General features: G+C 32.3%; 1 protein-coding gene across 8 annotated transcripts in view; it reads left to right on the plus strand.

Annotated features, from left to right (window-relative positions):
* Window positions 1-26,132, plus strand: part of LOC129755639 (kazrin) — a 322,166-nt gene that overhangs the window by 259,036 nt on the left and 36,998 nt on the right. For 2 of the 8 annotated variants that reach the window (XM_055752238.1, XM_055752241.1), the window contains one exon: window positions 9,170-10,667. The exons of the other annotated variants lie outside the window; for them this stretch is intronic. In XM_055752238.1, the coding sequence (XP_055608213.1) occupies window positions 9,170-9,175 (6 nt within the window). In that variant the 3' untranslated portion in view covers window positions 9,176-10,667. Of the gene's footprint in view, window positions 1-9,169; window positions 10,668-26,132 lie in introns of those variants that run through there. 8 annotated transcript variants of the gene reach the window in all.

Consider the following 26,132-nt stretch of genomic DNA (forward strand, 5'->3'; position numbering starts at 1 on the left):
TGGAAGTACCCTTGAACCTGTACTGTTTAACAATTGCATCAATAATTATCTAAGCACTCTTTCATTGTTTTCTTGTAAAATTATTGTTGAAAGTTATTTTCTTTTACATAACTGGAAGTTCTCTTTAAACAATACCATTCGACCATGACTCACGTATCTTCTCTAATGATAATAAATCTCCCATAAAATTTCTAACAACTATCGACAGCTTCCGTAAAATTTCCCATAACAAAATACTCCATTGTGTATAAAAATTGTATCCATCCAACCATCTTGCACGTACCAACTGTATATGCCAAATCGAATCCGGCATGCAGCTGTCCTAGGGAATGGAAAACTTTTACTGGGCCATTGTTCCCAGTTGGGAAAGTTGTCAGAAATTTTTTATCCCACCATACTCCTACCGGAAAGAGTTCTGTCAACACATGCAGCACCACAAAAAGAAAATGGCTGGCAGAGGATAAAAAGTGTAAGAGTACCATTGCAACTAACCAACCGAAGGCTTTACGTCCGTAAGAGCAATTGCAACATTTTATTTTGTGCTGAAGTTTTCCTATACTTCCTCTGGAATCGATCATGCTATGGCCGGGAAATGGCGAACGAATGTATGCTTAGGGCAGATAACGTTAGTAGTGGGATTGCAGTCTAAAAAAGGGAAAAAACTATATCCAAAGAGAAATAACAAAACGAAAGACAAATACAAACATTGATTGAGTGCAGTGTTTGTCTGTTTTGGCGAGCATTAAAGCAAATGGCTTCAGATAAAGACGCACACGGAGAGATGGCAAACTTTTTATGAAGATCTTTTTGTAAACAAATGAAGAAAAAGGCATTCAGGCATGATGTTTTTTTCTTGTTTCAAATGTATTATTATAGTTCGATTAATATTCATGTCATTCGCGACTTTTATTGACGATTCATATGGCGGATCGACATTTGAAAACCTGTCCGATCGATTCAGCTGAATAATTTAAGAATCGATCCATCTAAAAATCGAATCCAAAGGATCGATCTCTGCGAGATCGATCTTCAAAATTGTGTTTAAAAGGGATGCTGGCTTGTACATTTGAATATATTCAAAATGTGTACTAAAATTTGTCCAACTGATGGAATGATTTTTATTAACGAAGCTCATAAGACATGTTAGAAGTAAATTATTTTAAATTTAATATCAGAATGTTTTTGTTTGTTTGTTGTTCAAATATAGAAACTATAGTCTAAAGACTTTAAATCAGAATGTTTTATTTTTCTTGACTTTGGTTGAGTGTTTATGATGAGCATGTCAGATAGCCAGGATTTATCAGGAAATGCCCGGAATTGATACAAAATTTGGAAAGGTCCGGTCCTGCCTAGTTGTTCAAATTTGAGTTGTTTGAAAAAAAAACCTGAATTTTGCAGGATTTTGTTTAGAAAACCAAACAAAAATCTCAAACTGGACTACTTAGAGGTATTCCTTTTAAAAGTCATCCAAAAACGAAAATTCTTATTTATCAAAATTCACTTCAAAGATTTCACTGATTCACGGCCCGGAGCCACGCCGAGAAATTTTTGTTCTGGCAACCTTAGTTTATGGAATAACAAAATCTAAAGAAATGTTTTTATGTTTCCCTACGCCACATTTAAAAACTAATAAGCCTCTTGGGTATGAACCAAAGGTTCCGGGTATCCTAATTTTTAAAGATCATCCAAATTTTTCGTCACCGGTATCTGTATTTCTCCTTTATTTTTGCAATTTAAGACGAGCTCCATGTTATTTTATCAATCTAGTGATATCGTAGAATATCCTGTTTTTTTTGCATTCAAGTGTTTTGATTTTTGACAAAATCACCTCTGGTATGAACTAACTATTGAATCTTGACTTATTACAATACTTCAATAATTCGATAGAAGATTGGGTATTCTTCAAAATGTCTAGACCATGGGTGGCCTGGATTTTAACCAAAATCGCCTTACTTTGAACTAGTGAACACTAAAAAATGTATTTCTTTATGGAATTTTCGCATCATGCATGATCCGCCGGTTAGTTGTTTGTGTATATTGAAAGAGAAAAATTTTGCATACTTTTTAAACACTCAGCATTCATGTTTTTCGACTATTAACGACCCACAAACGTTTTTTTTTTCTTACAATGTACAAAAACAGCTCTGATTGATGCTCACATAAAAAATCCATTTTTGTCCTTTAGCTTCAAAATAAGGCGGTTTTGATGAAAATCTTGGCCACCTATGGTCTACAAGATGGTAAAGGTCATACATGCTATCTTTGAAGTCGATATCGATTCTCTTGGTGGCATGGCGGAACCAATTACTCTGCATTAAATGAAATCTCAAAATCTCTGGTAAGGAGTAAAAAAAAAATGAAAAAATCGCAAGATTAAATCGAAAACAAAACTATTTAATCGATTCTTCCAAGACTATAAAATTGATCCGAAAAATCAAAAATTTGAGTACAAAAGATCGATCTTGCAAAGATCGATCCAAGATCGATCAATCCTAGTTTTAACTCACAAAAATTGGCTTAGACGATGATAGATGAAAGTAATAATTTAGAAATTCATAAGTTAACGTTTCCTAATAAATTAATTTAAATTTAACATATATTTTCAATTTTACCGACTTAAACTGTATCGATTATTGAAATTTTCTTATAAAAGGTTTCTACATCCGCCTTAAAATCTAAATACATTCTTTATTAAATTAATCAGTATGGAACAAAATGTAAACAAACAGTTTTATATGTATATGAATGTATGTTGGTAATCCACCATGGGTGCACGGATTCACCGCAGTTTCTGCCAAAGTATGTGCTCACATGCATTCTTTAGATTATTATGTTCGACAAATCTCCAAAGCAGCGCGTACACCATACCCGGACCCCATGGCTTCGTATGAACTGTTATGGAGTGAATGTATTGTGTTCATGTAGGTATATTTTGGAAGAACGAATCAATCAGGTGGGCTAGTTTACTTACAGGTATTCCGGCATCCGTGTATATACCTGACCAGCTGGCAACTGATTGAACATTCCTATTATATAGTCAGTTATAGAACGAAACACATCTTACCTGTCGGCAAACTTAAGGGAATCGAACCCAAAAGTTTTTCTTGCCGATACCGGGAATCGAACCCAGTACGCCTGGCATACCAATACCAGACTCGCGCCAGCCTATCCGCTAGACCACATCGGCGCTAAAATGTAAACAAACAGTTTTATTACGATAAAATACAAAAACTGACATAAACTAGTCGCATCTTCTTTCCATTTAGAATATTGGTAGCCTGGACAACAAATTCTATGTGTAAAATACAAATTTTCAAGTTGTTACCATAACTTTTGCAGCACTTTTATGTCAATTCTTAAGATGTTTCATACGACGTAATGAAAGCTCACGCGGGATTTGATAATTGGATACTTCTGGTTGTTTATTTATAATTTTAAAATGTACATCTTTAATCGGGATCCCAAAGAATGAAAATCCAAGAAAAAACTTCCAAAATGTTCATCTCTTTTTAACCTTTTAATGCATGACTATTTTTAATGAGAATTGCAGTGATTTAGTGAAATAATAACATTTAAATCCGAATAACAAAACTCAACAGGTTTGAAGTCATTATTTTGAGAATTATAAAAGTTATGGCCCATCAAAGATAATTTTTGAAATTCTTAGTTAATTTCAATACGGTTTTGTTAACTCCTTTAAAACCTTGTTAACTGGGTGCAGGAAGTTGTTTGTGATTGATTGAGATTAAAAAATTTGTTAGAATTTGCATATCTAAAGAAATAACAGCAATTAGCTTAGCTTGATTGACTACTCACATCCACCTTGAATCATGGGACCCGAAATGCTTTATTACTTATTTTATTTATTTTTCTCAGGAACGTATAAGCTACTTTTTGTTTTAAATATGCCATGTTTGGGTTTTCTATAGGGATTATTATCGTTCATGCATTTCGAACTCGATCGCAGGCGCGGCTCAGTAGAATGAATTCCACATCGCCAATGGTTGCTACTCCGTGATTGACCGAGGCCATCAATTGTGTTCAAAGGTCAAAAAAATGTTGGTTGGGAGCAGCATTCCATTCTCATTGCACAGAACTGATGCTCTCTCTTTATACATCAATAACGGCGCTGGCCACGTCCTAGTAGTCAATAGATAGGTTGGAAAAGAGAGAAAAGGATAAAAGAATAAATTTGTGCTTAAGGACCGAGGTCACCTCTGCATCCTAGCAAAACAATTTTGTTTTGGAGGTTTGGGTGGTAGAATATGATCAGGAGACACTTTTGACCGGTGTGATCGAAAATATTAAATTTTATTTTTTCCTAATGAACTATTGTTCAAATATTGTTCCAGTTTCACATAACACGATCTGTGCAACATGATTTGTGCTCTTTTGTTGTGTTTATTTTAGAATATGTAAATTGATTATTCATAATAATTCATAATAGTTCATTCAAGTAAGGATAGTAAAATAAATTCCATTTGAAAAGCTTGTTTTGAATATTTTTTGTACCGCGTAGCCTGACTATGGCTATAGAAGCTAAACATTGGTCATATTTGTTCTAATTCAGTCAAACTTTATTTTATTCATCTATTTAAATAAAGGTATCATTATACAAACTTTAAAGATTTCTTGCAAGTCTTTATCTGACTTCACAGCCTTCGAAAAACAAAACTACTCAGAGAACTTGAACTATATAATGCTTTTTCACTATATATGGTATATAAGCTTAAATATATAATCTATTCTAAATGTTTTGCTAAATATGTTTCCCTAAAAATGCTTTAAACAATAAAGGTTATGTCCAAGCTTGACATTACATGCTTGATTTAGCTTGACATTACATGCTCATATTAGCAAAATACAACAAAATGTATAGCACAAGCACCAAAAAAAGAAGTATAATTCATATGAAATTACTAGCTGAAAAACAATTAGAATTTTATTGATACATTTTTTCATTTAAACAAAAATCTTAAACAATTTATCAGCAGTTTGAATATTTCAAAATAGAGCGGTGAATATTGAAAATTTGATTTTAAAAATTTACTAGAAATATTTTAATAAATAACATATATCGTAGTCACGTCATAATTTCAATTATTTTAATGGTTCTTTTGAAAGATGTCTAAATTTTAATTATGGTACTATGAATCAACAATTTAAGCGGTTTTATAAATTGAGTACAAAATTTTCGATAATAATCGATATCGATATCAATTCCTATCATTGCAACACGAAATTAGGTAAAACTGATTCGAAAATAAAATATATACCTTTTACAGCTCTCACTAAAGAAAATAAATTGACTTAATTATTAACGCAAATGACTTATCACTTGAAAGCTAGAATCATCTTAAAATAAAATAAACGAAAAAAGAAAACAGTATGATTGCTACATCAATAATCAGTTATTTAAAAAGAAAATGGAGATTAGGGATGAATCATCCCAGAGGATGAAAATCCCGTACAAAAAAAAAAAAAAAGTAAATGGAATTATCGAATATTAGATATGAGATTTAGAAAAAATTTACTTAGCTTGCTTTATGATGAAAATTTGTAACCCGTTCGTCCTCCAATGGATCGTTTAATTAGCTCCAGTTGAAAACGGAATGGCATTTCCACACTTGCAAGGAAAAACTTCTACTCTAGACATTGCGCTTGTTAGCGAGGATAAAAAGCTTAACTTCTCTTAAGCTTAACTAACGCCATCTGAATTCATTTAAAGTTCACTTTTTCTTTGACTTTTGTCGAAACTTGAGAATATACGCGTGCTGCCATGGCGATTTGGCGTCATCCAAAGACCAAATTTGCAGTGTTTGGCATTAAAACGCTAATCGCTAATTTGCCTGCTCCATTTTTGTTGAATAATTTTCGTTTTTACATATTTTTTCACCAAACTTTTGTACAAGCTGGTGAACAAACTTCACCAAAAGCAATCAGCCAAGGAAGAATGCTGATACACACTTTTTCTAGTGTCTGGCGTTAAATCGCTATTCGCTAATTAGTCCGCTATTTTTTTGCTGGCAAATTTATTTTCTCACGAGATTTCTGGTGCAGTAACGGATAAACAAACGCAATTAGACGCGATTATTCGAGCAAGATTGCTGATGAATGTTATTCTCCACCAGGTGATATAGTTTGTTTAACCGTAAGTTCTCCCAAAATAAAGTTATAAAATAAATAAACTAACAAAAAAGTAGCGGACTAATTAGCGAATAGCGTTTTAATGCCGACCTCTGCAAATTTGCAATAACTAAACATACTAAACACTGCGAATGCACGAAATATATCTGAACTTCACACTAAATGCAATCCTTACCACTTCAGCTATCAATTTCACGAAAAATCACTGATAAACTACTGCTAAAACCAAGATAAAAACATTAAATCTTTCCCGAAACAAGAAATCGCGTTCGTCACTAGGCAGTGCTCCTGGATCTCTCCCCAAATCTAAAGAAATAACAGCAATTTACCAAAAACTATTTTTTTCAAAAAAATAAACAAATTTGATTTTTACAATCTTTCCGCATACTTTGATATCTCACACATACATTCTATTTTTTTATTTCATAGTTTTTGGTCCATTTTCACGACTTAAAAACACATGTTATTTTTAAGATTTCTAACATTTCTATTTTTCGAGTTTAACTTGGTTAGATTTTTTGTAAATAAAAATAATTTTTTTTTCTTTTTGATAGGAGTTTAACCCGTTAAGGTCATTCTTCCTTGGAATAAAAAATATTCATATTTCCAAGCTACATAACTCTGTTATTTTTCAACAGAAATTATAAAATAGCAGATCAAAATGCATCGATATTTTATCAGCTTTTCAAATAAAATATTAAAAAAAAATGATCAATGACCTTCAACATGAAAAATTTGTTCAACCATTGTTGTTCAACCATTGGTTGTTTTCGATGCAAAAACAGAGATTTATTATCATTATTTTTTTCATAACTCTGCAAGGAGTTGTTGGGCCACTTTAATGTCTTCAGATGAAAGTTGCATCATAAATTGGGTTATACAATAGTATTTTTTGCAAAATATTCGGTACTGCAGACGGTACTTTTAGACGCCATTTAAAGCTTATGTACAATTTTTCATGTTGAAGGTCCATTAATCAATTTTTTTAAGTATTTAATTTGAAAAGCTGATAAAATTTCAGTATCCATACTTGGAAAGTAAATGTAATAATAAACATTGTTATTGTGCAAGACGTTTGTATGTTATGAAAATGAGGAGATGTTTTTCATTATTTTACCTGTTCTGTACAGAATATCCTGACCGACATGGTTCGAAAAAAAAATGAAAATGGAGGTGTTTTCTGTTCGTCAAATTATGTCGTGAGACGAAATACTACGAAAATAAAATAAATAATACCGCATATTCTTCATAATTTTTCGAACTTTTTTTCTCATTCGGTTTACATTTTTTTGTTCAGATTTTGAGTTGAAAATTTTGAAATTCATTACCATGATTTTGATATTCTCAGCCTGCAGAATGTGAGAGAACTTCTTCTTCTTACTCTAGGAGGCTCCCTTAACTTATGTAACGGAAAAACTATTCTTGATATTATTTAACTGGGGCCCCTTTGTTTGTAATATTTTTGATTTCTTTTCAAAGATTTGTAAAAAAATGAAGTAGTATGATTAAAATAATTTTAAAACTTTTTTTCCCTCGGGGAACCCCCCTTAATCCGGCCTTGATCGGTTGTGAATTTTGGAAAGGGTGAACGCGCCAAATGTAAACAAACAATACATTATAGAATCATCGCATAAAACTCGAAAAAATAGCATTTACCTACCAAAGTGAATGCGATATACATAAATATTAAAAAAAAATAACTGGCTAAAGCGATAAGAATTATACAAATTGGACGATATTCAACACCTTATTCGTACATCCTGAAAGTATACGAGAGAGCGCAAGTTTTGCTCTCAACGCATGCAAACCGTTGCCAGCGACAATATTCTTTACTTCTCTCATTGGACAATTTTTCCGATAAACCACCCAATTTTTATCAATCTGGTTGCACTGCTCATCGCAGAGAGAACAACAAGGATGTTTTCTCAGTTGAATGCCGCGCGGGAGAACAAATATGCAAACATGGCGGACTTTTAATCATATCCGATTTATACCGACTATAAATAACCATTTTTACGATCGTTTACTTATTTGGTAGGAATTGCGATTCGTATTAACATTGTTAGCGATTTGAGTTTTCATTTCTAATACGATTTTATGTTTGCTGGGTATGTGAAGGATATTTAATTTTCGAGGAATCAAGAAAACAACATATTTTTTTCTGCTGGGAGCTGGCAAACTTTGAACTCGTTTCTTTTAAAACAGTGATTTTGGAGCATTCACCGTATTCAAAATGCGATACCGATATATTAAAGTTCTCAAATATGAGATTTGGATTAAGATATGCATAGTTCTTAAACTAGGATTGAGTGATCCGCAGCCAAAGGTCGAACTCTAGGATCGATACAGTTGAATGATCTTGTTCTTGATCTTGATCTTGGTAAATTCTTTTCAAGAACTCTAGCACAGAGAAACTGTAGTTCACGGATCGATCTTTTACTGCTTATAGCCTGTAAGTTACAGCTAGTGATTTTTAAACTAATTCTAATTTAGAAATAAGTGCAAAGATGTTCTACGTTTTTTGACTCATTTTTAACATGATCTATATTCTTGACAAATTACCTCCAAAAATCACAAAACCATAAACAAAATAATCTTCTAGATTTTTGAAGAATTTTCTGAGTTCTTCAAAGTTATGTTGAAGCTACGGTTTCTCTCTGATCGTTGTCTTATTGGTGAAAAATTTTAAATGAATGTTTTCTTCTCAATTATATTCACTTAAATATTATATCGTATTTAAAAAAAAAGTTTGTCCGATGATCATGAAATTGTGTAATTGGAAGAATGGTTCTATAATAGTCAAAAACTTCTTCCATCTGAAGATATATTTTGGGGTTCAAAACTAAACCAAAAGTACCAAAAACATTTTATAAAACATCACTTGCACTGCTGCCGAAAATTGTCTGGTCATCTCATCTCACTCGTTCATTCTCACCAAAAGTTCTCCCTCAATGTATGAAACGCTTGTTGACGGGGCAAATATCGTAGACCAACCGGCAACTCTTCTTTATTCCCCTTTTAGTCATAACATCATCGAGGCACCGGCAGATCTCCGGTATCTTTAAATCCATCTCAGATGTAAATTGACATTCTTCACTTCACTGGACCCGGAGCTTAAAGTTAAAGAAGAAAACTATATCTTCCCTCCCTTCCTCGAAAAACAGTCCGAATCTCAAACCAGCTTTCACTTCGATGTCATGAAGATCGCACAGGTCAATCAACGACGGATACAAATTTTGCCAACCACATAAACTGATCAAATATGCATGCATTTACACAGAAAGAAAAAAACACATCAAAGCACAATTATTAATCAAATTTTTACAGTCAAAATCAATCAACTGTACAAACGAACGAAGCAAGAAATTTAGTTCAATTAACTTTTATCGAGACTAAAACGCGTAGCTAGAGCAGAAATTTTGAAACACCCTATGTGAAAGAGATTTATTTTTTTACACTATCTATTGGAAAATTCTACTGTTATATTTATTCGCTGAAAAAAGTTTTTTCATATCGTTCATAATAAATTGATCGCGGAATAAACGGAAAGTACCTTTGTTAGTCGTCGACTTTACATTAAATAATAATCAAACTGTTAGTGCTGAACGGAGAATATTTCTATCATATAGTACAATTAGAATTATTTTTAACGATTTGCACAATGGTAGATTTTCTGGAGAAAAATAAACAATACTGCATTTCACGGCACACGATATTTATGAAATAGTGATCTCTAAGGATAATAAACATCTCGTATGACTACACAGAGGAACCAATACAATATTCTTAACATGGAAAGGTATATGATATGTATGTACTAAAATTGCTGTAGATTTAAAGAGTAGTCTCACTTATAATAACAAATCATGCTTTTAATCGACTTTGCCAGAGAAGGAAATGTTCCAAGATATTTAAGTAGTGGAGAAATAGCTAATTTTACAACTCATTTCTTTCTTTCAAATTTTATTCAAATAATATTTGAAGCATAAAATACAAATCAAGCAAACCGATTATTCCAATTGAAAACAACGAAATGGTTTTGTAAAATATTGAAATGGAACATTTGGAAAGTACAGGAACCAACGTCAGTTGACTGTTAAACAGCACTGAGCTGAGCTTCGTCAAAAAGGCAAGAAGAAATCGTCAACCCATTACGGATTCAAGAAGCTTTTGCCAATTGTTTTATTTTTAAAATTTATAAAGAAACTAATTTGTAATCATACTTTGTTTTTTTTTATTAAGAGTTCTTATTTTGCGAAAAAAAAATTTGATCCATCCTCAAGACTTAATTTTTAATATATTGAAACATATAAATAGTGTATCATTCTAAAAAAGCAGCTGTTATTGACTTTTTTTTTGCTGTTCTTTTATTTTTTCATCATTTTTAGAATTCTTAAAGGTTGATGATAATTTCGTGTAAAAACTATGTGGTAGAATGCGAATTGACTTGATGGAAATTATGTGCAAAACCAATAAAACAAAAATATGAAAGAATAAAAATAAAACATCAGTATCCGTTAGCACGTAAATTTTATGATTGAATGTGTATCCGAAAAAGCGTGAAAAATATTTAAATTCAAATCCATTAAAATATTTTCATCCATAATTTCCCAGATATCATATTTTACAAATTATTTCAAACATAAAAATGAAAAAAAAAATTTAATAGACACTTCTTGTAACTTTTTGTTTGAATTTTTTAAAAGCTCAAAAAGTTTAATACTCCGCCTAGTCAAAAGACTCGAAAGCCTCCAAAGACTCCAAACACTCCAAATACTGCAAAAAAACTCAGAAGACTCATCAGACTCGAAAGATTCAAAATACTCAAAATGCTCAAAAGACTCAAAAGACTCATAAGACTCAGATTACTAAAAATACTCAAAAGACTTTCTTAAAATACTCAAAAGACTCAAAAAATTCGAAAGACTCATATGACTCAAGAGCTTCAAAAGACTTAAAAGACTTTCTCAAAAAAATCAAAAGACTCAAAAGACTCAAATGACTCAAAAGACTCCAAAGACTCAAAAGACTCAAAACACTCAAAAGACTCAAAAGACTCAAAAGACTTAAAAGATTAAAAAGACTCAAAAGACTCAAAAGACTCAAAAGACTCAAAAGACTCAAAAAAACTCAAAAGACTCAAAAGACTCAAAAGACTCAAAAACTCAAAAGACTCGAAAGACTCAAAAGACTTAAAAGACACAAAGGACTCAAAAGACTAAAAAGACTCAAAAGACTCAAAAGACTCAAAAGACTTAAAAGACTCAAAAGACTCAAAAGACTCAAAAGACTCGAAAGAATCAAAATACTCAAAATACTCTGAAGACTCAAAGGACTCAAAAGATTCCGAAGACTCAGAAGACTCAACAGACTCAAAAGACTCAAAAGACTCAAAAGACTCAAAAGACTCAAAAGACTCAAAAGACTCAAAAGACTCAAAAGACTCAAAAGACTCAAAAGACTCAAAAGACTCAAAAGACTCAAAAGACTCAAAAGACTCAAAAGACTCAAAAGACTCAAAAGACTCAAAAGACTCAAAAGACTCAAAAGACTCAAAAGACTCAAAAGACTCAAAAGACTCAAAAGACTCAAAAGACTCAAAAGACTCAAAAGACTCAAAAGACTCAAAAGACTCAAAAGACTCAAAAGACTCAAAAGACTCAATAGACTCAAAAGACTCAAAAGACTCAAAAGACTCAAAAGACTCAAAAGATTCAAAAGACTCAAAAGACTCAAAAGACTCAAAAGACTCAAAAGACTCAAAAGACTCAAAAGACTCAAAAGACTTAAAAGACTCAAAAGGCTCAAAGGACTCAAAAGACTCAAAATACTCAAAAGACTCAAAAGGCTCAAAAGACTCAAAAGACTCAAAAGACTCAAAAGACTCAAGTGACTCAAAAGACTCAAAAGACTCAAAAGACTCAAAAGACTCAAAAGATTCAAAAGACTCAGAAGACTAAAAAACTCAAACGACTCAAAAGACTCAAAAGACTCAAAAGACTCAAAAGACTTAAAAGACTCAAAAGACTCAAAAAACTCAAAAAACTCAAAAGACTCAAAAGACTCAAAAGACTCAAAAGACTCAAAAGACTCAAAAGACTCAAAAGATTCAAAAGACTCAGAAGACTAAAAAACTCAAACGACTCAAAAGACTCAAAAGACTCAAAAGACTCAAAAGACTTAAAAGACTCAAAAGACTCAAAAAACTCAAAAAACTCAAAAGACTCAAAAGACTCAAAAGACTCAAAAGACTCAAAAGACTCAAAAGACTCAAAAGACTCAAAAGACTCAAAAGACTCAAAAGACTCAAAAGACTCAAAAGACTCAAAAGACTCAAAAGACTCAAAAGACTCAAAAGACTCAAAAGACTCAAAAGACTCAAAAGACTCAAAAGACTCAATAGACTCAAAAGACTCAAAAGACTCAAAAGACTCAAAAGACTCAAAAGATTCAAAAGACTCAAAAGACTCAAAAGACTCAAAAGACTCAAAAGACTCAAAAGACTCAAAAGACTCAAAAGACTCAAAAGACTCAAAAGACTCAAAAGACTCAAAAGTCTTGAAAGACTCAAGTGACTCAAAGACTCAAATTATTGACACGATTCAAATTACAAACCCAAAAGGCTCCAAAGTTATAAACTCAAAGGATTTAAAAGATTAAAAAAATTTATAAGACGAATATTGGTACACTTAAAACAATAATCCTAACACATGTTGAATGTCATAATAGGTAATTTATACAGCCAAACGATTCAAACATCTTTATCAAATCTCATTCACATCGATTCACTCATCCAGTTCCATTTTGCATCAGAGAACATTCCTGAAAAAAAACATAACCCAATCATTTGTTACACATGTACGAACAGAGTCAATGAAACGAAAACAACCGAAAGATTTGTTCCCAATAGATGTTCCTGTCTTTCCAGATTTCGGAAGAAGATGGTGCTGTGCATTTTTGCATCGATAATCAAAACCAGAACCAATGTTCACCGAACCCTATTTACTTTCGACTTATTCCTATAGAGAACGGTTCAGAGCTGTATCGTAAAAATCACACTTCTATGGAGGAAACCATAGACCCGAGATACAGCAATACGTAGGTAACCAATTCTCATTCTAACAAAGTTGCAGATGAGAAGCCACTTCTCTCGGTAGAAAACACTACAGGTACCTACTACTACTGGCTATCACCGATTTGGGATTCAAATAAAGGAAAATGGGAATAATAAAGAGCAGACCCCCGTTCCTAAATCGAATTAATTCTATGAGGTGTAAGCAATGGTAGGTAATTTAATCATATACACCTGGTCGCATTGGAATTTCCGGCCGATCCGCTCCTCGTTGGCTCAGCGTTGTTGCGAATATTTTGTCGACGAGCCAACCTGTTGGTACAGTACACTGTCAATGATTGGAAGCCCGAACCAATCATGTGGCCATCGCTATCCAAAATGAGTTCTATTGAAAGTTTGTGGACGGTTTTGAACAAAAAGGTAATCAAAAATTATGTTTAGATTTAAAAAAAGAGCTATATTACTGTTTTGTTTTTTTTTTTTTAACAAAAGCTTACACCTTAAATCTCGGTAAAACTTTATATTTCTTTGAAGAGATCTTATTTTCTTAACTCTAAGCGTAAATTTTTCGAAGTTATGATGGCTAGCATGTAACAAATGCCTCAAACACAAGACCACAGGAAGTGTACTATGCATGCCATAACCGGGATTCGATCGCATGAACCTTGGAATAGATAACTTGAACTTTAACCACTACGCCAAAGCCGCTGTTTTGGAGTCTGTGTGGACATCAGTGTAAATCGTCTTAGTATTGCTGATTCGTCTGAAACTTTTATGCTGATTTAACAAAATGAAAACTCAATTCACACATCAGGGACTTGAATCAATCGACTACACCCACAAATCAGACTCTACTCCAATAATGAACTTCCTTGAAGGTTGAATTATCGGTATAAGATTTTATGCCCGACCGGCATTAACAAGCTTTCTAATAACTGGCATTGTCCTCCCAGCGCAACCGCATTGCATATGTCAAACCAAATAATACATATGTATACCATATCCTATCACAAGACAAAGTAGGATGGAAACAATCAGCCAGCAAGGATATTGTCGAATGATGTACCAAGCGTTGTGTGTGTATGTAAACCGGCATTAAAAATCCAATTCTTTGGTTTTTAACCGACGGCAATAAACCGCTAGCCGAAATGAGCGTGTGTTTGTAAAACGGCCGGCAATAGAAAACAGTTTCTAGTTCCCCATTCCCCTCCTATTATCATCCCATTCCCTTCAAAGACAAAGGAGGATGACAAAAAACACGGGCTAAACGACAAACGGCCAATACAGTGCGTTGTTTTGGTAATCGGCAGTAGCAGAAAGACTTTGACAATAAACCTACGTTGGCTTACCGACTAAGATAGTCCACTGGGTAAGATATCGGGCTGGCAAGCCGAGATGAGAATGTTGCAGTGAGTTCGATTCTCACTGTATTTTTTTATGAACTATCCAATAGGATGAAAATCCCATAAAATGTTTGTGTTGTTTCGCTTGAACGTAGTGGTCATGCATCATTTTGCTTGGGAGCTCTAGTCTTTATGCCAGTAGTACTTTTCCAATCATATCATCTTTGGTGCAGTACACTTTTCAGCACATTTTTGGCTTTTAGCTAAATAGACATTGGATTTTTTCAACCTCTTCTATGGGGGTATCAATAACGGAACTCAAGATTAGATTTCTTATTTATATTTGTAGATAAGATCATAACCTATAAATGTATTTTCTGAAAAACAAAAAATCTCATACATCAACGAGAAAACATTGATTTATAAAACCCACCGCTTAAATGGTTGAAAGTAGGAAAACTAAACCTATTTGAGTTTCAAATAAACCAATTTCGATGATATAGCGAAACCAAACGACATCTGGGAGATTCCACATTAAATTGGATTAACCTCACATGATCGGTATTTCATCTTATAAGTATACTGATGCTGAAAGAAACATAATTTGTGGTCCACTCCATGACCTCGAAAAATTGTCCATTTGAACACTTATTCTGCCGTGATATGCCGAAGTGAAGTTTGTCCATTTTTCGTTTTCGTAAATTAAAAGCGTTTTTTTTTTCTTTTTTTTTTTCATTATTCGTGACTCTGAGAATTTTCTTGAAACAGGATCAGTACAATATATGTAACGATTTTACATTTGGCTTTTGGATTACAATTCGTTACTTTTGGAACAAATGCTTCAAATACTCATTAGTCACATTGGGTTTTAAACGTTGATTTTCTATAACGATTATCCGACGAAGTGACGATTGTCCATACTATCTTTATTCATATTAAAAATCAGAATAAAATTCATTGTTACAAAAACACATCATATTGATAACTAAATTTGTGCAAAGCAATGTTTGGTTAAAAGCCACAAATTTGAGTCGTCGATATGAAGTATTATTATTATTTTTTTTTTCAAGATTATCCAAGGCTAAGTTCATGTAGAAAATTTTCTTAAGCCAGCAATTTGAAATGTACATATGTAAAAATTAGCATTTGTATAAAATTTTATACCAATAAACTTTAATTAGTCACTTCCTTTTGTATGAGAACCCCCCTCCTCCAGGCTAAAAAGAGCACATATTTCAAATTTAAAGAATATCACTCAAAAACTTTTATAATTGATCAAAACTATTCGAGTAACGAAATTCATTCTGTATTTCTTCCATAAATTATTTTGTATACGTCACCTCGGCGTATAAACAGCAGATTTGCCGTTTCGTTTTTTTTTTTTTTTTTTTTTTCAAATATCCTAGCATTTAATCGTATCAGAAATGATAACCTAAGTCGTTTACAATGGTATTGCAAATCGCATTTCAAACTGCATAGAGAAAATATCGTACAAAATGTCGTTTGAAGTCATTTTAAATCGGATATGACAGAAAGTCCGCAATGTTTGTAAATGTTCAAATAATTCAGCAGTGCATCCAGATGGCTGAAAATCAGATGGAAATTGAGTAATATTGACCAATGAGAGAACCGGAAAATATTGTCGTTGGCAACGATTTTAAGCCTATGAGAACAAAATCTAACGCTCTCTTGCATTCTTCCGATAGGTACGAATAAGGTGTTGGACAATGCCCAATTTGTGTAGTTTTCGGGGCTTTAGAAAGAAACAGAGTTTATGTATGTATATTGCCTCTTTGGTGAGTAAATACTGTTTTTCAACTTTAAATCGATAATTCTATAATGTATTTGGAACGTATATCTAAACAGCACAAAATTTTTTGCTGGGATCTCAAAAACGGTTTGAAGCTTTCGAAATTTTTTAAAGCATTATAAAGCTCGTTTGAAAACACATAAACTAGAATCAAAAACTAAAATCGTCAAAAATGGATGAACGTTACTTCGGCATATCACGACAGTACAGCACTTAGTTAAAAGATTTTTTATAACTGTGTAAAAGCATCATCTCAACAGTAGCAAGTTTGATTACAATCTGTGTTGCTACCGATATGCAATAAAGAAATTAAGAATACTACTCTTATTTTCATCATTATCAACTATGCCAAATCGGCAGAGATTGTGGATCTACCGCTATAAGGGCCGTTCAAAAAAAAATTTTGTTCCAAAATAAAAACTGTGAGAGCTAAAATCTTTCTTCAGCTTGCTAAAAAGCCCTATGCAAAATTTCTGCTCATATGATTAACTTTTTAAGGTCACTCAGCCTGCTTTAGGTTTGTAGGGACATTTAATAATCATAATTGTTCAGTCTAAAGTGCCGCATCCATTTGCTTGATTCTAAAATTTACGCACAAGCATCGATTGCTCTACAAATTTGATTTCCTAAATTTAGACGTAATTTCACATATTTTGTTACAAGACAGCAATATGCTACGAGCTACGGCAATAAAGTTATAAATATGTGTAGAGTAAGGTTGCCAGATTGCCCGGATTTACCCGGACCTGCCCGTATATTTGACACAAAATTTGAGGAAAGTCCGGTCCAGTCCCGTTGCCCGAATTTACATACACATCGTTGGTTGACTTCTTAGAATAAACCAAAAGGCTTCCTTTCAGGCCATGGAATGATTTCATAGCCCTCAAGGATTTGATTACGGAACATGCCCCTATTTTGATCTGCTTTCTTAGTTGAACATCGCGATTTAGACCTCAACCTTTCATCTTGAACATAGTTTGGAATGACCGTATCGCAACTTAGAATTTCGATTAAGCTGTTTCTATATTTACTTGGAGCTTTTCAAATTAGTAGAAACATAGGTCTGGAAAATAGAAATTTGCTGCTGCTTACTTATCGACAAAGAACTGGGCACTTTTTGGATAGAGTTGTAATCGTTTAAGATAAAAACTCGTGCCGGGACCAAACAAAATCCACAAAACTATTGTTTTTTAGATAAGGCATGCTCAGTTTGATATTTGTAAACCTGTTAAATGCAAAACTTTTTAACGACTGAAAAATAGTTTTAATGATGGTAAACCTAAAGTAATAAAATTTGTTATCTACTTACTGGTCGGAAGTTGAATCAGACTACTTTGACATTTAAGTTTTTTTTCTTTTTTCCAGCCCTGGCACAGTGGTTTAAAACTCGAAAAACGTGAACATGGGCTTTTTGATGCCTTAGATGTTTAAATAGCTTAATGACATGTTCTACAATGTTTCATTATTTTTAATTGCGCATATTTTGCCATTATTATTTTTCTGATCGATTCACCTAAAAGTGAGATATTTTTTTTTATTTTTTGAATTTGTCATCCAATCAAAATGATGTGTTCTGAAAACTTGTAGACAATACAATTTTAAAAAACTTTGTAAAAGACTTTGAAGCTCTATCTCTCAAAACAACAGATTTATAAACATTTTTCTAAAAACTAACCTCAAAAAACGAAATTTTCGTTTAACTTTTTTCAAAGCGACTTTCGAGTCTTGCTTTATATGAGAGAGTTGTAACAATTGTAAAAGTGCACAACTTCATTGAAGGTGTCAAGTTTCTATCTTGACGTTAAATGGTACTTTTTGTGTAATTACGTTTTGAAATTGCATATTTTAATTGATCCATATCTCTAAAAGTTGCAAACTTATGAATACAAAATTATATGCATTTGAAAGGCACATTCTTGAGCTTTAATGAGCATATAATTTCATTTGTATGTATCAGGTTTTACTACTAAAATCATTTATCTGAAAGATGGTAGTTTTGAAGTTTTTGCTAAGCCAGCCTTGCAAACTCTTGCTTTTTTTTCTATTCCTACCGTTGACAAGTGAAGACGATAGTTCTTAATTTGTTAAGATTGAAGAGTTGGCCCTGTCTAGAAGCGTTAGTTCCATTATAGTTAGTTAATCATTTATCTGAAAGACCTGATGGCAATACAGCAAGGCGTTTTTTTCAAGAATCTGAAAAATCTGCAGAAATCAATGGTACTTCTAGAGTACGATTTGCTTTTTCTGTACTAACTTTTAATATTTAAGGTATAGATTTGGAAGTCATCCAACGATGCGGTGCTATTCTGCTAGTTTTGGCTCCAGGCCAGAAAATAAATGTGGAAAAATTCGATAAGTTTTCTAAGAAAACGGCCATGAAACTAGTCAATTTGTATCCGTGGTATTACATATATACCCGCAGCAGTTCACAAAATTTTATTTCATGGGGCTCAAATCGAGATACACTTTTTAATACCCTTTGGGCAATTATCCGAAGACGCTCAAGAGTCTAGGAATAAGGATATTTGAAATTTTAGAGAACATCACACTCGAACATTTTCAAGGCAAGCAACAAACATCGACCTTATGCATCGGATGCTCGAATCTTTGGACCCTCTTATAACGAGCCTAAGAAAATCTAAACCAAGACCACATTTTTCTTTTGTTGCCGTTGCAAAAAAAAGCTTGATTAAGAACAATCAGAAGAAGAAGATCATGAATATTAATTTTAATATTTCATTCTAATTTACTCTCTTACACAACTGTTTAACCAAAAATAAAACTTTATAAATAAAGAAAAAACTTTAAAGATAGCCATGAAAATTAAAGGTTACAAAATCATGCAACTATGCCACTTTCGTGTTAAAAGGGCAACATTTTTTAAAGATGTGTGTTGATAAAATACGCAAAATGCCCATTATTTCGAAACTACCTTCTTTCAGATAAATGATTTACTAACTATAATGGAACTAACGCTTCTAGATAGGGCCAACTCTTCAATCTTAACAAATTAAGAACTGTCGTCTTCACTTGTCAACGGTAGGAATAGAAAAAAAAAGCAAGAGTTTGCAAGGCTGGCTTAACAAAAACTTCAAAACTACCATCTTTCAGATAAATGATTTTAGTAGTAAAACCTGATACATACAAATGAAATTATATGCTCATTAAAGCTCAAGAATGTGCCTTTCAAATGCATATAATTTTGTTTTCATAAATTTGCAACTTTTAGAGATATGGATCAATTAAAATATGCAATTTCAAAACGTAATTACACAAAAAGTACCATTTAACGTCAAGATAGAAACTTGACACCTTCAATGAAGTTGTGCACTTTTACAATTGTTACAACTCTCTCATATAAAGTAAGACTCGAAAGTCGCTTTGAAAAAAGTTAAACGAAAATTTCGTTTTTTGAGGTTAGTTTTTAGAAAAATGTTTATAAATCTGTTGTTTTGAGAGATAGAGCTTCAAAGTCTTTTACAAAGTTTTTTAAAATTGTATTGTCTACAAGTTTTCTGAACACATCATTTTGATTGGATGACAAATTCAAAAAATAAAAAAAAATATCTCACTTTTAGGTGAATCGATCAGAAAAATAATAATGGCAAAATATGCGCAATTAAAAATAATGAAACATTGTAGAACATGTCATTAAGCTATTTTGACATCTAAGGCATCAAAAAGCCCATGATCACGTTTTTCGAGTTTTAAACCACTGTGCCTGGGTGGAAACTAACATAACGGTAAAAAGCTAAAACAGGACGAGCTAGTTTCGGCAATCATAATGGAATTCTAAGCTACGTAAAGCCTCGTTCTCGTGAAAATCAACGTGAAAAAATCTTATTCTGTCAATATCTCAAAAACGCGACACAACCATTTTGAGCAAATTTTCATCAAAGAATCTTTGTTACAGAACATAGAATTTTGGAAATTTTTACAGATTTCATAGATTTTTAACATTTTGTAGCGGAAAGTCGGGTAAGACGGACACCCTTAGGTAGAATTGCGATATAAAATCAAATATGTATTGCTTTTTCGTCGCAGTCTACGTGCAGATGGTCAGTTTAGTATGTTTGTTATCGTATTTATTATTGGCATTAGTAAATTTTCTACAGCAAGACTGTTGTTATAGCCATCCTAAACATGCTTGCAAATTACACTTTTAAAAATTTATCGGGTAAAACGGAAACTGCGTAGAAAAGGCAGATATTGCCGGGAGAATTGCTGTACAAGTACATTTTTTGTGAATTAAGCATTTGAGAATGATACCAAACCAAAATTGAATCAACTGGTCCGAATCCTCTAGCGAAACCAATTCAGAATTCTGTATTTTATAGGCGTCTTTTACTGGGGATAAATTGTTATTAGTTTTAATGGACTGTTTGAGATTCTGAATGTTTTTGGACCGTTTTACCCGACCTTCAATTGCCCGTCTTACCCGGGCTAGCAACTTATTTTTTCAAAACGTTTGTCGATTAAGTTCGGCATATAACGTGGGTGGGCAAATAGAGCGTAGCCAAAATAATTAATTTAAAAAGTGAAAAAATAGTTTCGATATTCTTTAATTTGAATTTAAACTGCTAGGTATGCCATATCTAAGCTAATGAATGAGTGTTATGTGGTAGGTTTGTGGTTTAAATTCTACTTTAGGTGGGTGGGTGTAATCTTCCGGATGCAGTAATTTCGAGTAAGCGAGTGAAGAAAAATCGGAGTGATACAAAGGCGAAATGGAAAAAATCCTTGTTCGCGTTTTAAATTGTTGTGAAAAAAGATACATATTTAGAAGCAGTGAAGAAAAATATGAATTAAATGAAGAATACAGTCAAAAATTCCGCATTTGTTGAGGGTTGAGTGGATAGTGTGGTGGACCAAGTGGATGAAATTGGGATTCCATTATCGGCATTAGATGTATTTATTTGAGATATATGAGTTTATTGGAACCTTCAATCAGTTGCCAACTGCCCAGGTATATACACGGATGCCGGAACATTGTTGAACATTGAAAATGTTATACATTTTGCACTGGTTGTGTATCTGATTGAGTCGTTATTCAAAATTATACTTTCATGAACACTTTAGACATTCATTCCATAACAGCTCACTCGAAACCATGGTGTCGGGTATTGTGTTAACTACATTGTAGATTTTTATAAGATAGTATTATAAAAAATGCATGAAAGCACATACTTTGTTAAAACTGCAGTGAATCCGTGCACCCATGGTGGATTATCTACATACACACATACATACATTTTGTTTGTCGATTAAGTTCGGCGACCAAAATTTGCTGGTTTTTCTCCCGCTGCTGGTTAATAAGAAGCCTAATAAAGATTCCACCATTAAAAACGGTTGAAGTTTTCAAAACTTTTGCGAGTTATGGACTACTTTCTGCGAAGAGAAAATTACAGCTGTGCATCCTTAAAGTTGTGGTTTGTTTTGTTTACTCTAATGAGATCTTGCTTGCTGTAAATCAACAGAGGACCCCGAAAGTGTTTATGCACGTATGAAGACATATTTACCTTCATTAGATTTGTGCAAAACATTGTCATTTTCGGAAAATTTAAAGTGTCCGTTTTACCGGCCTTTCCCCAACGTATTTCCAAAATTATAAATGTTATGTCAACTTAATTTCTGGATTTCTTACTTTGTTATAGAAAAACATGCTAAGACTGGTAATGTAAACTTATATTTCTCACGTGAATTGTAAAAAAACTCATTTCTTCATGACTTTGCAAAGAAATTTAGCTGTTAGGTACTATCACATAAAACCAACACAGAATTTCTGGGTAAAATCACAGAAAGTCAGAATTTTTTTCACAAAAACAAAGAATTATTTTCATCAACCTTGGATACAGCTAGTGTGTGTGTGTGTGTAATATGGTGGAATCGATGGGGAATGGTTCAAAGATGCAAATCTTTCTGGCCTTGTCGTTTGAAACCTCCTGTTTAGAACTATTTTTATTCCGATTCCCCCGGTTTTCGGAATAAACAGTTCTAGGAGGTTTTAAACAGCAAGACCAGTGGATTTTTATCTTTCAACCATTCCTCATTGATTCCACTATTTGAAAATTGCAGAGCTCGGAAAGGTTAATGCTCAAGAAATTCTTGAAAATAGACAATTTAGGAAGAAATTAATCTTAAACAAATATGAATAACAAAACGTTTTTCAACTTTAAGTCCAGTAAAAAACTTTTCTTTTAATTTTTTAAATGTTTGTAGAAGGTATAAATTTGTTGTTAAATAAAGAAAATAATTTGTTTAAAGCTTGAAACCACAACTTAAAATCACCCTGTACTGTAACAATGAAGCGAGCGCAATCTAATGTCCACGCTGCTGCTGGGCTGATCCATTGGACTAAAAGCATAAAATTTGCCTGACGGTCCCAATCGAGTGACTGCGGCGCAAAGGCTTCGACTTTACTGTTATGACTTTTTGCGCGCGTGGGAGAAATCCTTTTTGATCCTTCCACCGCATCGACCGGAAGTAGTAGGAGTTGGACGAGCTCCCCCTTTCCGCCATAATAAGGCAGAACGACGAACACATCACATAGAGGACAGGCAAGAAGACAACAAAAGGCATCATCTCCATTATTGTGGAGCAGCCCTTTGATAGGGTTTCCCACCTCATTCACTTTGATTTGGGACAGCCCCATCTTATTCCAATTTTCCCTTTCCTCGCACATCCACTTATCCCGGGATGGCTATCTCGGCAAAAGATGATGAACATTTTTACGACTCTACTGGTCCTTGCGGGCGGCGTTGATTCCTTTTTCGTTTTGTGGGGGTAATAGAACGTAATTTTAGCTTTTTAGATTCCTGTACTGGTATGTTTCTAATTACGGTTGTTGCAAGCTTTTAATGATAATGATACCTTGGGGTTTCTTAGAGTAACATTTTGTTTGAGTTTCCTTCAACAAACTTTAACAGTTGAAGTTGAACTTCCCTTAAAAATTGGCATACAAACTGTTCATGGTGCTAACAGATGTGTTCAGCTTGACTATCACACATTAGAAAATTTATTTCGATGACGTGCGAATGACGGAGATTTCATGTCAAGCTATCGGTCTTTTGTCGGTACCGAAACAGAATGTGACATGTGATGAAGGCCTGAATATATTATTTTTGAATTATAATAAGATTCAGAAAAGTTCATTGGAAGAATAACATTGTCTTCTTGATAAGGTATGTTTTTCTGCAAACTCATCACGGATGCTAAAACTATAAAAAAAAATCTGAGATATCACCGATCCTTGAGAAATTTTTTTTAAGATGTTTCTGAGACAAAATGTTGCCTGTAAGTCGGCTGATTAACATTATTTTACAGATTTTGAATCCAGATGTTCGATTTTGGCTTCGAATTTTACCAAATATTCCAAATTTAGAAGTTTAAATATTCAAGATTCAAGATTCAAGATTCAAGATTCAAGATTCAAGGTTCAAGATATAAGATTCCAAGATTCCAAAATTCCAAAATTTCATAATTCCAGAATTCCAAAATTCCAAAATCCCAAAAATACAAAATTCCAAAATACCCAAATTCCAAAATTTCAAAATTTCAAAATTCCAAAATTCCCAAGTTCCAAAATTTTAAAAATCTAAGTTTCCAAAATTCCAAAATTTCAAAATTCTAAAATTCCAAAATTCCCAAATTCCCAAATTCAAAAATTCTAGAATCCCAAAATTTCAAAATTCCAATATTCCGAAATTCCAAAATTGCAAAATTCCGAAATACCAAAATTCCAAACTTCAAAAATTCTTAAATTCAAAAAATTCCAAAATTCCGAAATTTAAAAATTCCAGTTTCCAAAATTCCAAAATTTTAAAATTCCAAAGTTCCAAGAATTTAGAAATTCCCAAATTCCAAAATTAAAAAATTCCGAAATTCCCAAATCCCCAAAATCCCGAAATTCTAAAATTCCAAAATTCCAAAAATTAAAATTCCAAAATTCCGAAATGCCAAAATTCAAGATTTTCGAAAATTCCAAGATTCCAAGATAAAAAAATTATAAAATTCCAAAATTCCAAAAATCCCAAATTTCAAAATTCCTAAATTCAAAAATTGTAATATTCCAATATTCCAAAATTACAAAATAACAACATTACAAAATTACAAAATTTCAAAATACCAAAATTCCAAAATACCCAAATTCCAAAATTCCAAAATTAAAAATTTCAAGACTTTGAAACTACAACATTCCAAAATTCCACAACTCAAAAATTTCAAAATTTCCGAAATTCCTAAATTCCAAAATACCAAGATTCCAAGATTCCAAGATTCCAAGATTCCAAGATTCCAAGATTCCAAAATTCCAAAATTCCAAAATTCCAAGATTCCAAAATTCCAAAATTCCAAAATTCCAAAATTCCAAAATTCCAAAATTCCAAAATTCCAAAATTCCAAAATTCCAAAATTCCAAAATCCCAAAATTCCAAAATTTCAAAATTCCAAAATTCCAAAATTCTAAAATTCCAAAATTCCAAAATTCCAAAATTCTAAGATTCCAAAATTCCAAAATTTCAAAATTCTAAAATTCCAAAATTTCAAAATTTTAAAATTCCAAAATCCTTAAATTCCAAAATCCCAAAATCCCAAAACTCCAAAATCCCAAAATCCCAAAATCCCAAAATTTCAAAATTCCAAAATTCCAAAATTCCAAAATTCCGAAATTCCGAAATTCCGAATTTCCGAAATTCCGAAATTCCGAAATTCCAAAATTCCAAAATTTCAAAATTCCTAAATATCTTAATTTCAAAATTAGAAAATTCCGAAAATCCAAAATCCTAAAATTTCAAATGAAAAAATTTCAAAATTCCAAAATTCGAAAATTCCGAAATTTCTAAATTCAAAAATTCCAAAATTCCAAAATTCCATAACTCCGAACTTTCAAAATTCAAAAATTCCAAATTTCAAAATTACAGGATTCCAAAATTCTAAAAATCCAAAATTCCAAGATTTCAAAGTTTCCAAATTCCTAAATTCTAATATTCCATAATTCTGCAATACCAAAATTCCAGATTCCAAGATTCCAAAATTCCAGAATTCCCAGATTTCAAAAATCAAAACTTCCGAAATTCCAAAATTTGAAAATTTCAAAATTCCAAAATTTTAAAATTTCAAAATTCCAAAATTATAAAATTCCAGAATTTTAAAATTCCAAAATTCCAAAATTCCAAAATTCCAAAATTCCAAAATTTCAAAATTCCAACATTCCAAAATTTTTCAATTTCAAAATTCCAAAATTGTAATTTTCCAAAATTCCGAAATACCAAAATTCCAAAATTCCAAAATTTCAAAATTCCAAAATTCAAAAATTTCAAAATTTTGAAATTCCAAAATTCCAAAGTTTAAAAATTCCAAAATTCCAAAATTCCGAAATTCCAAAATTCACAAATTTCAAAACTCCAAAATTCCAAAATTCCATAATTCCAAAATTCCAAAATTCAAAAAGTCCAAAATTCGTAAATTCTAAAATTCCAAAGTTCCGAAATTTCAAACTTCCAAAATTTCTAAATTCCAAAATCCCGGAATTCCGAAATGAAAAAAATCCAAAATTCCAAAATTCTAAAATTTTAAAATTCTTAAATTCCGAAATTCATAAATTCAAAAATCCCAAACTAAAAAATTCCAAAATGCTCAAATTCTAAAATTCTTAAATTCCGAAATTCTTAAATTCCAAAATTCGAAAATTCCAAAATTCCAAAACTCCAAACTTTAAAAATTTTAAAAGTCCAAACTTCCAAAATTCCAAAATTCCAAAATT

The sequence above is a fragment of the Uranotaenia lowii genome, chromosome 3 (assembly GCF_029784155.1).
Source record: "Uranotaenia lowii strain MFRU-FL chromosome 3, ASM2978415v1, whole genome shotgun sequence".
NCBI classification, from domain to species: Eukaryota; Metazoa; Arthropoda; class Insecta; order Diptera; family Culicidae; genus Uranotaenia; species Uranotaenia lowii.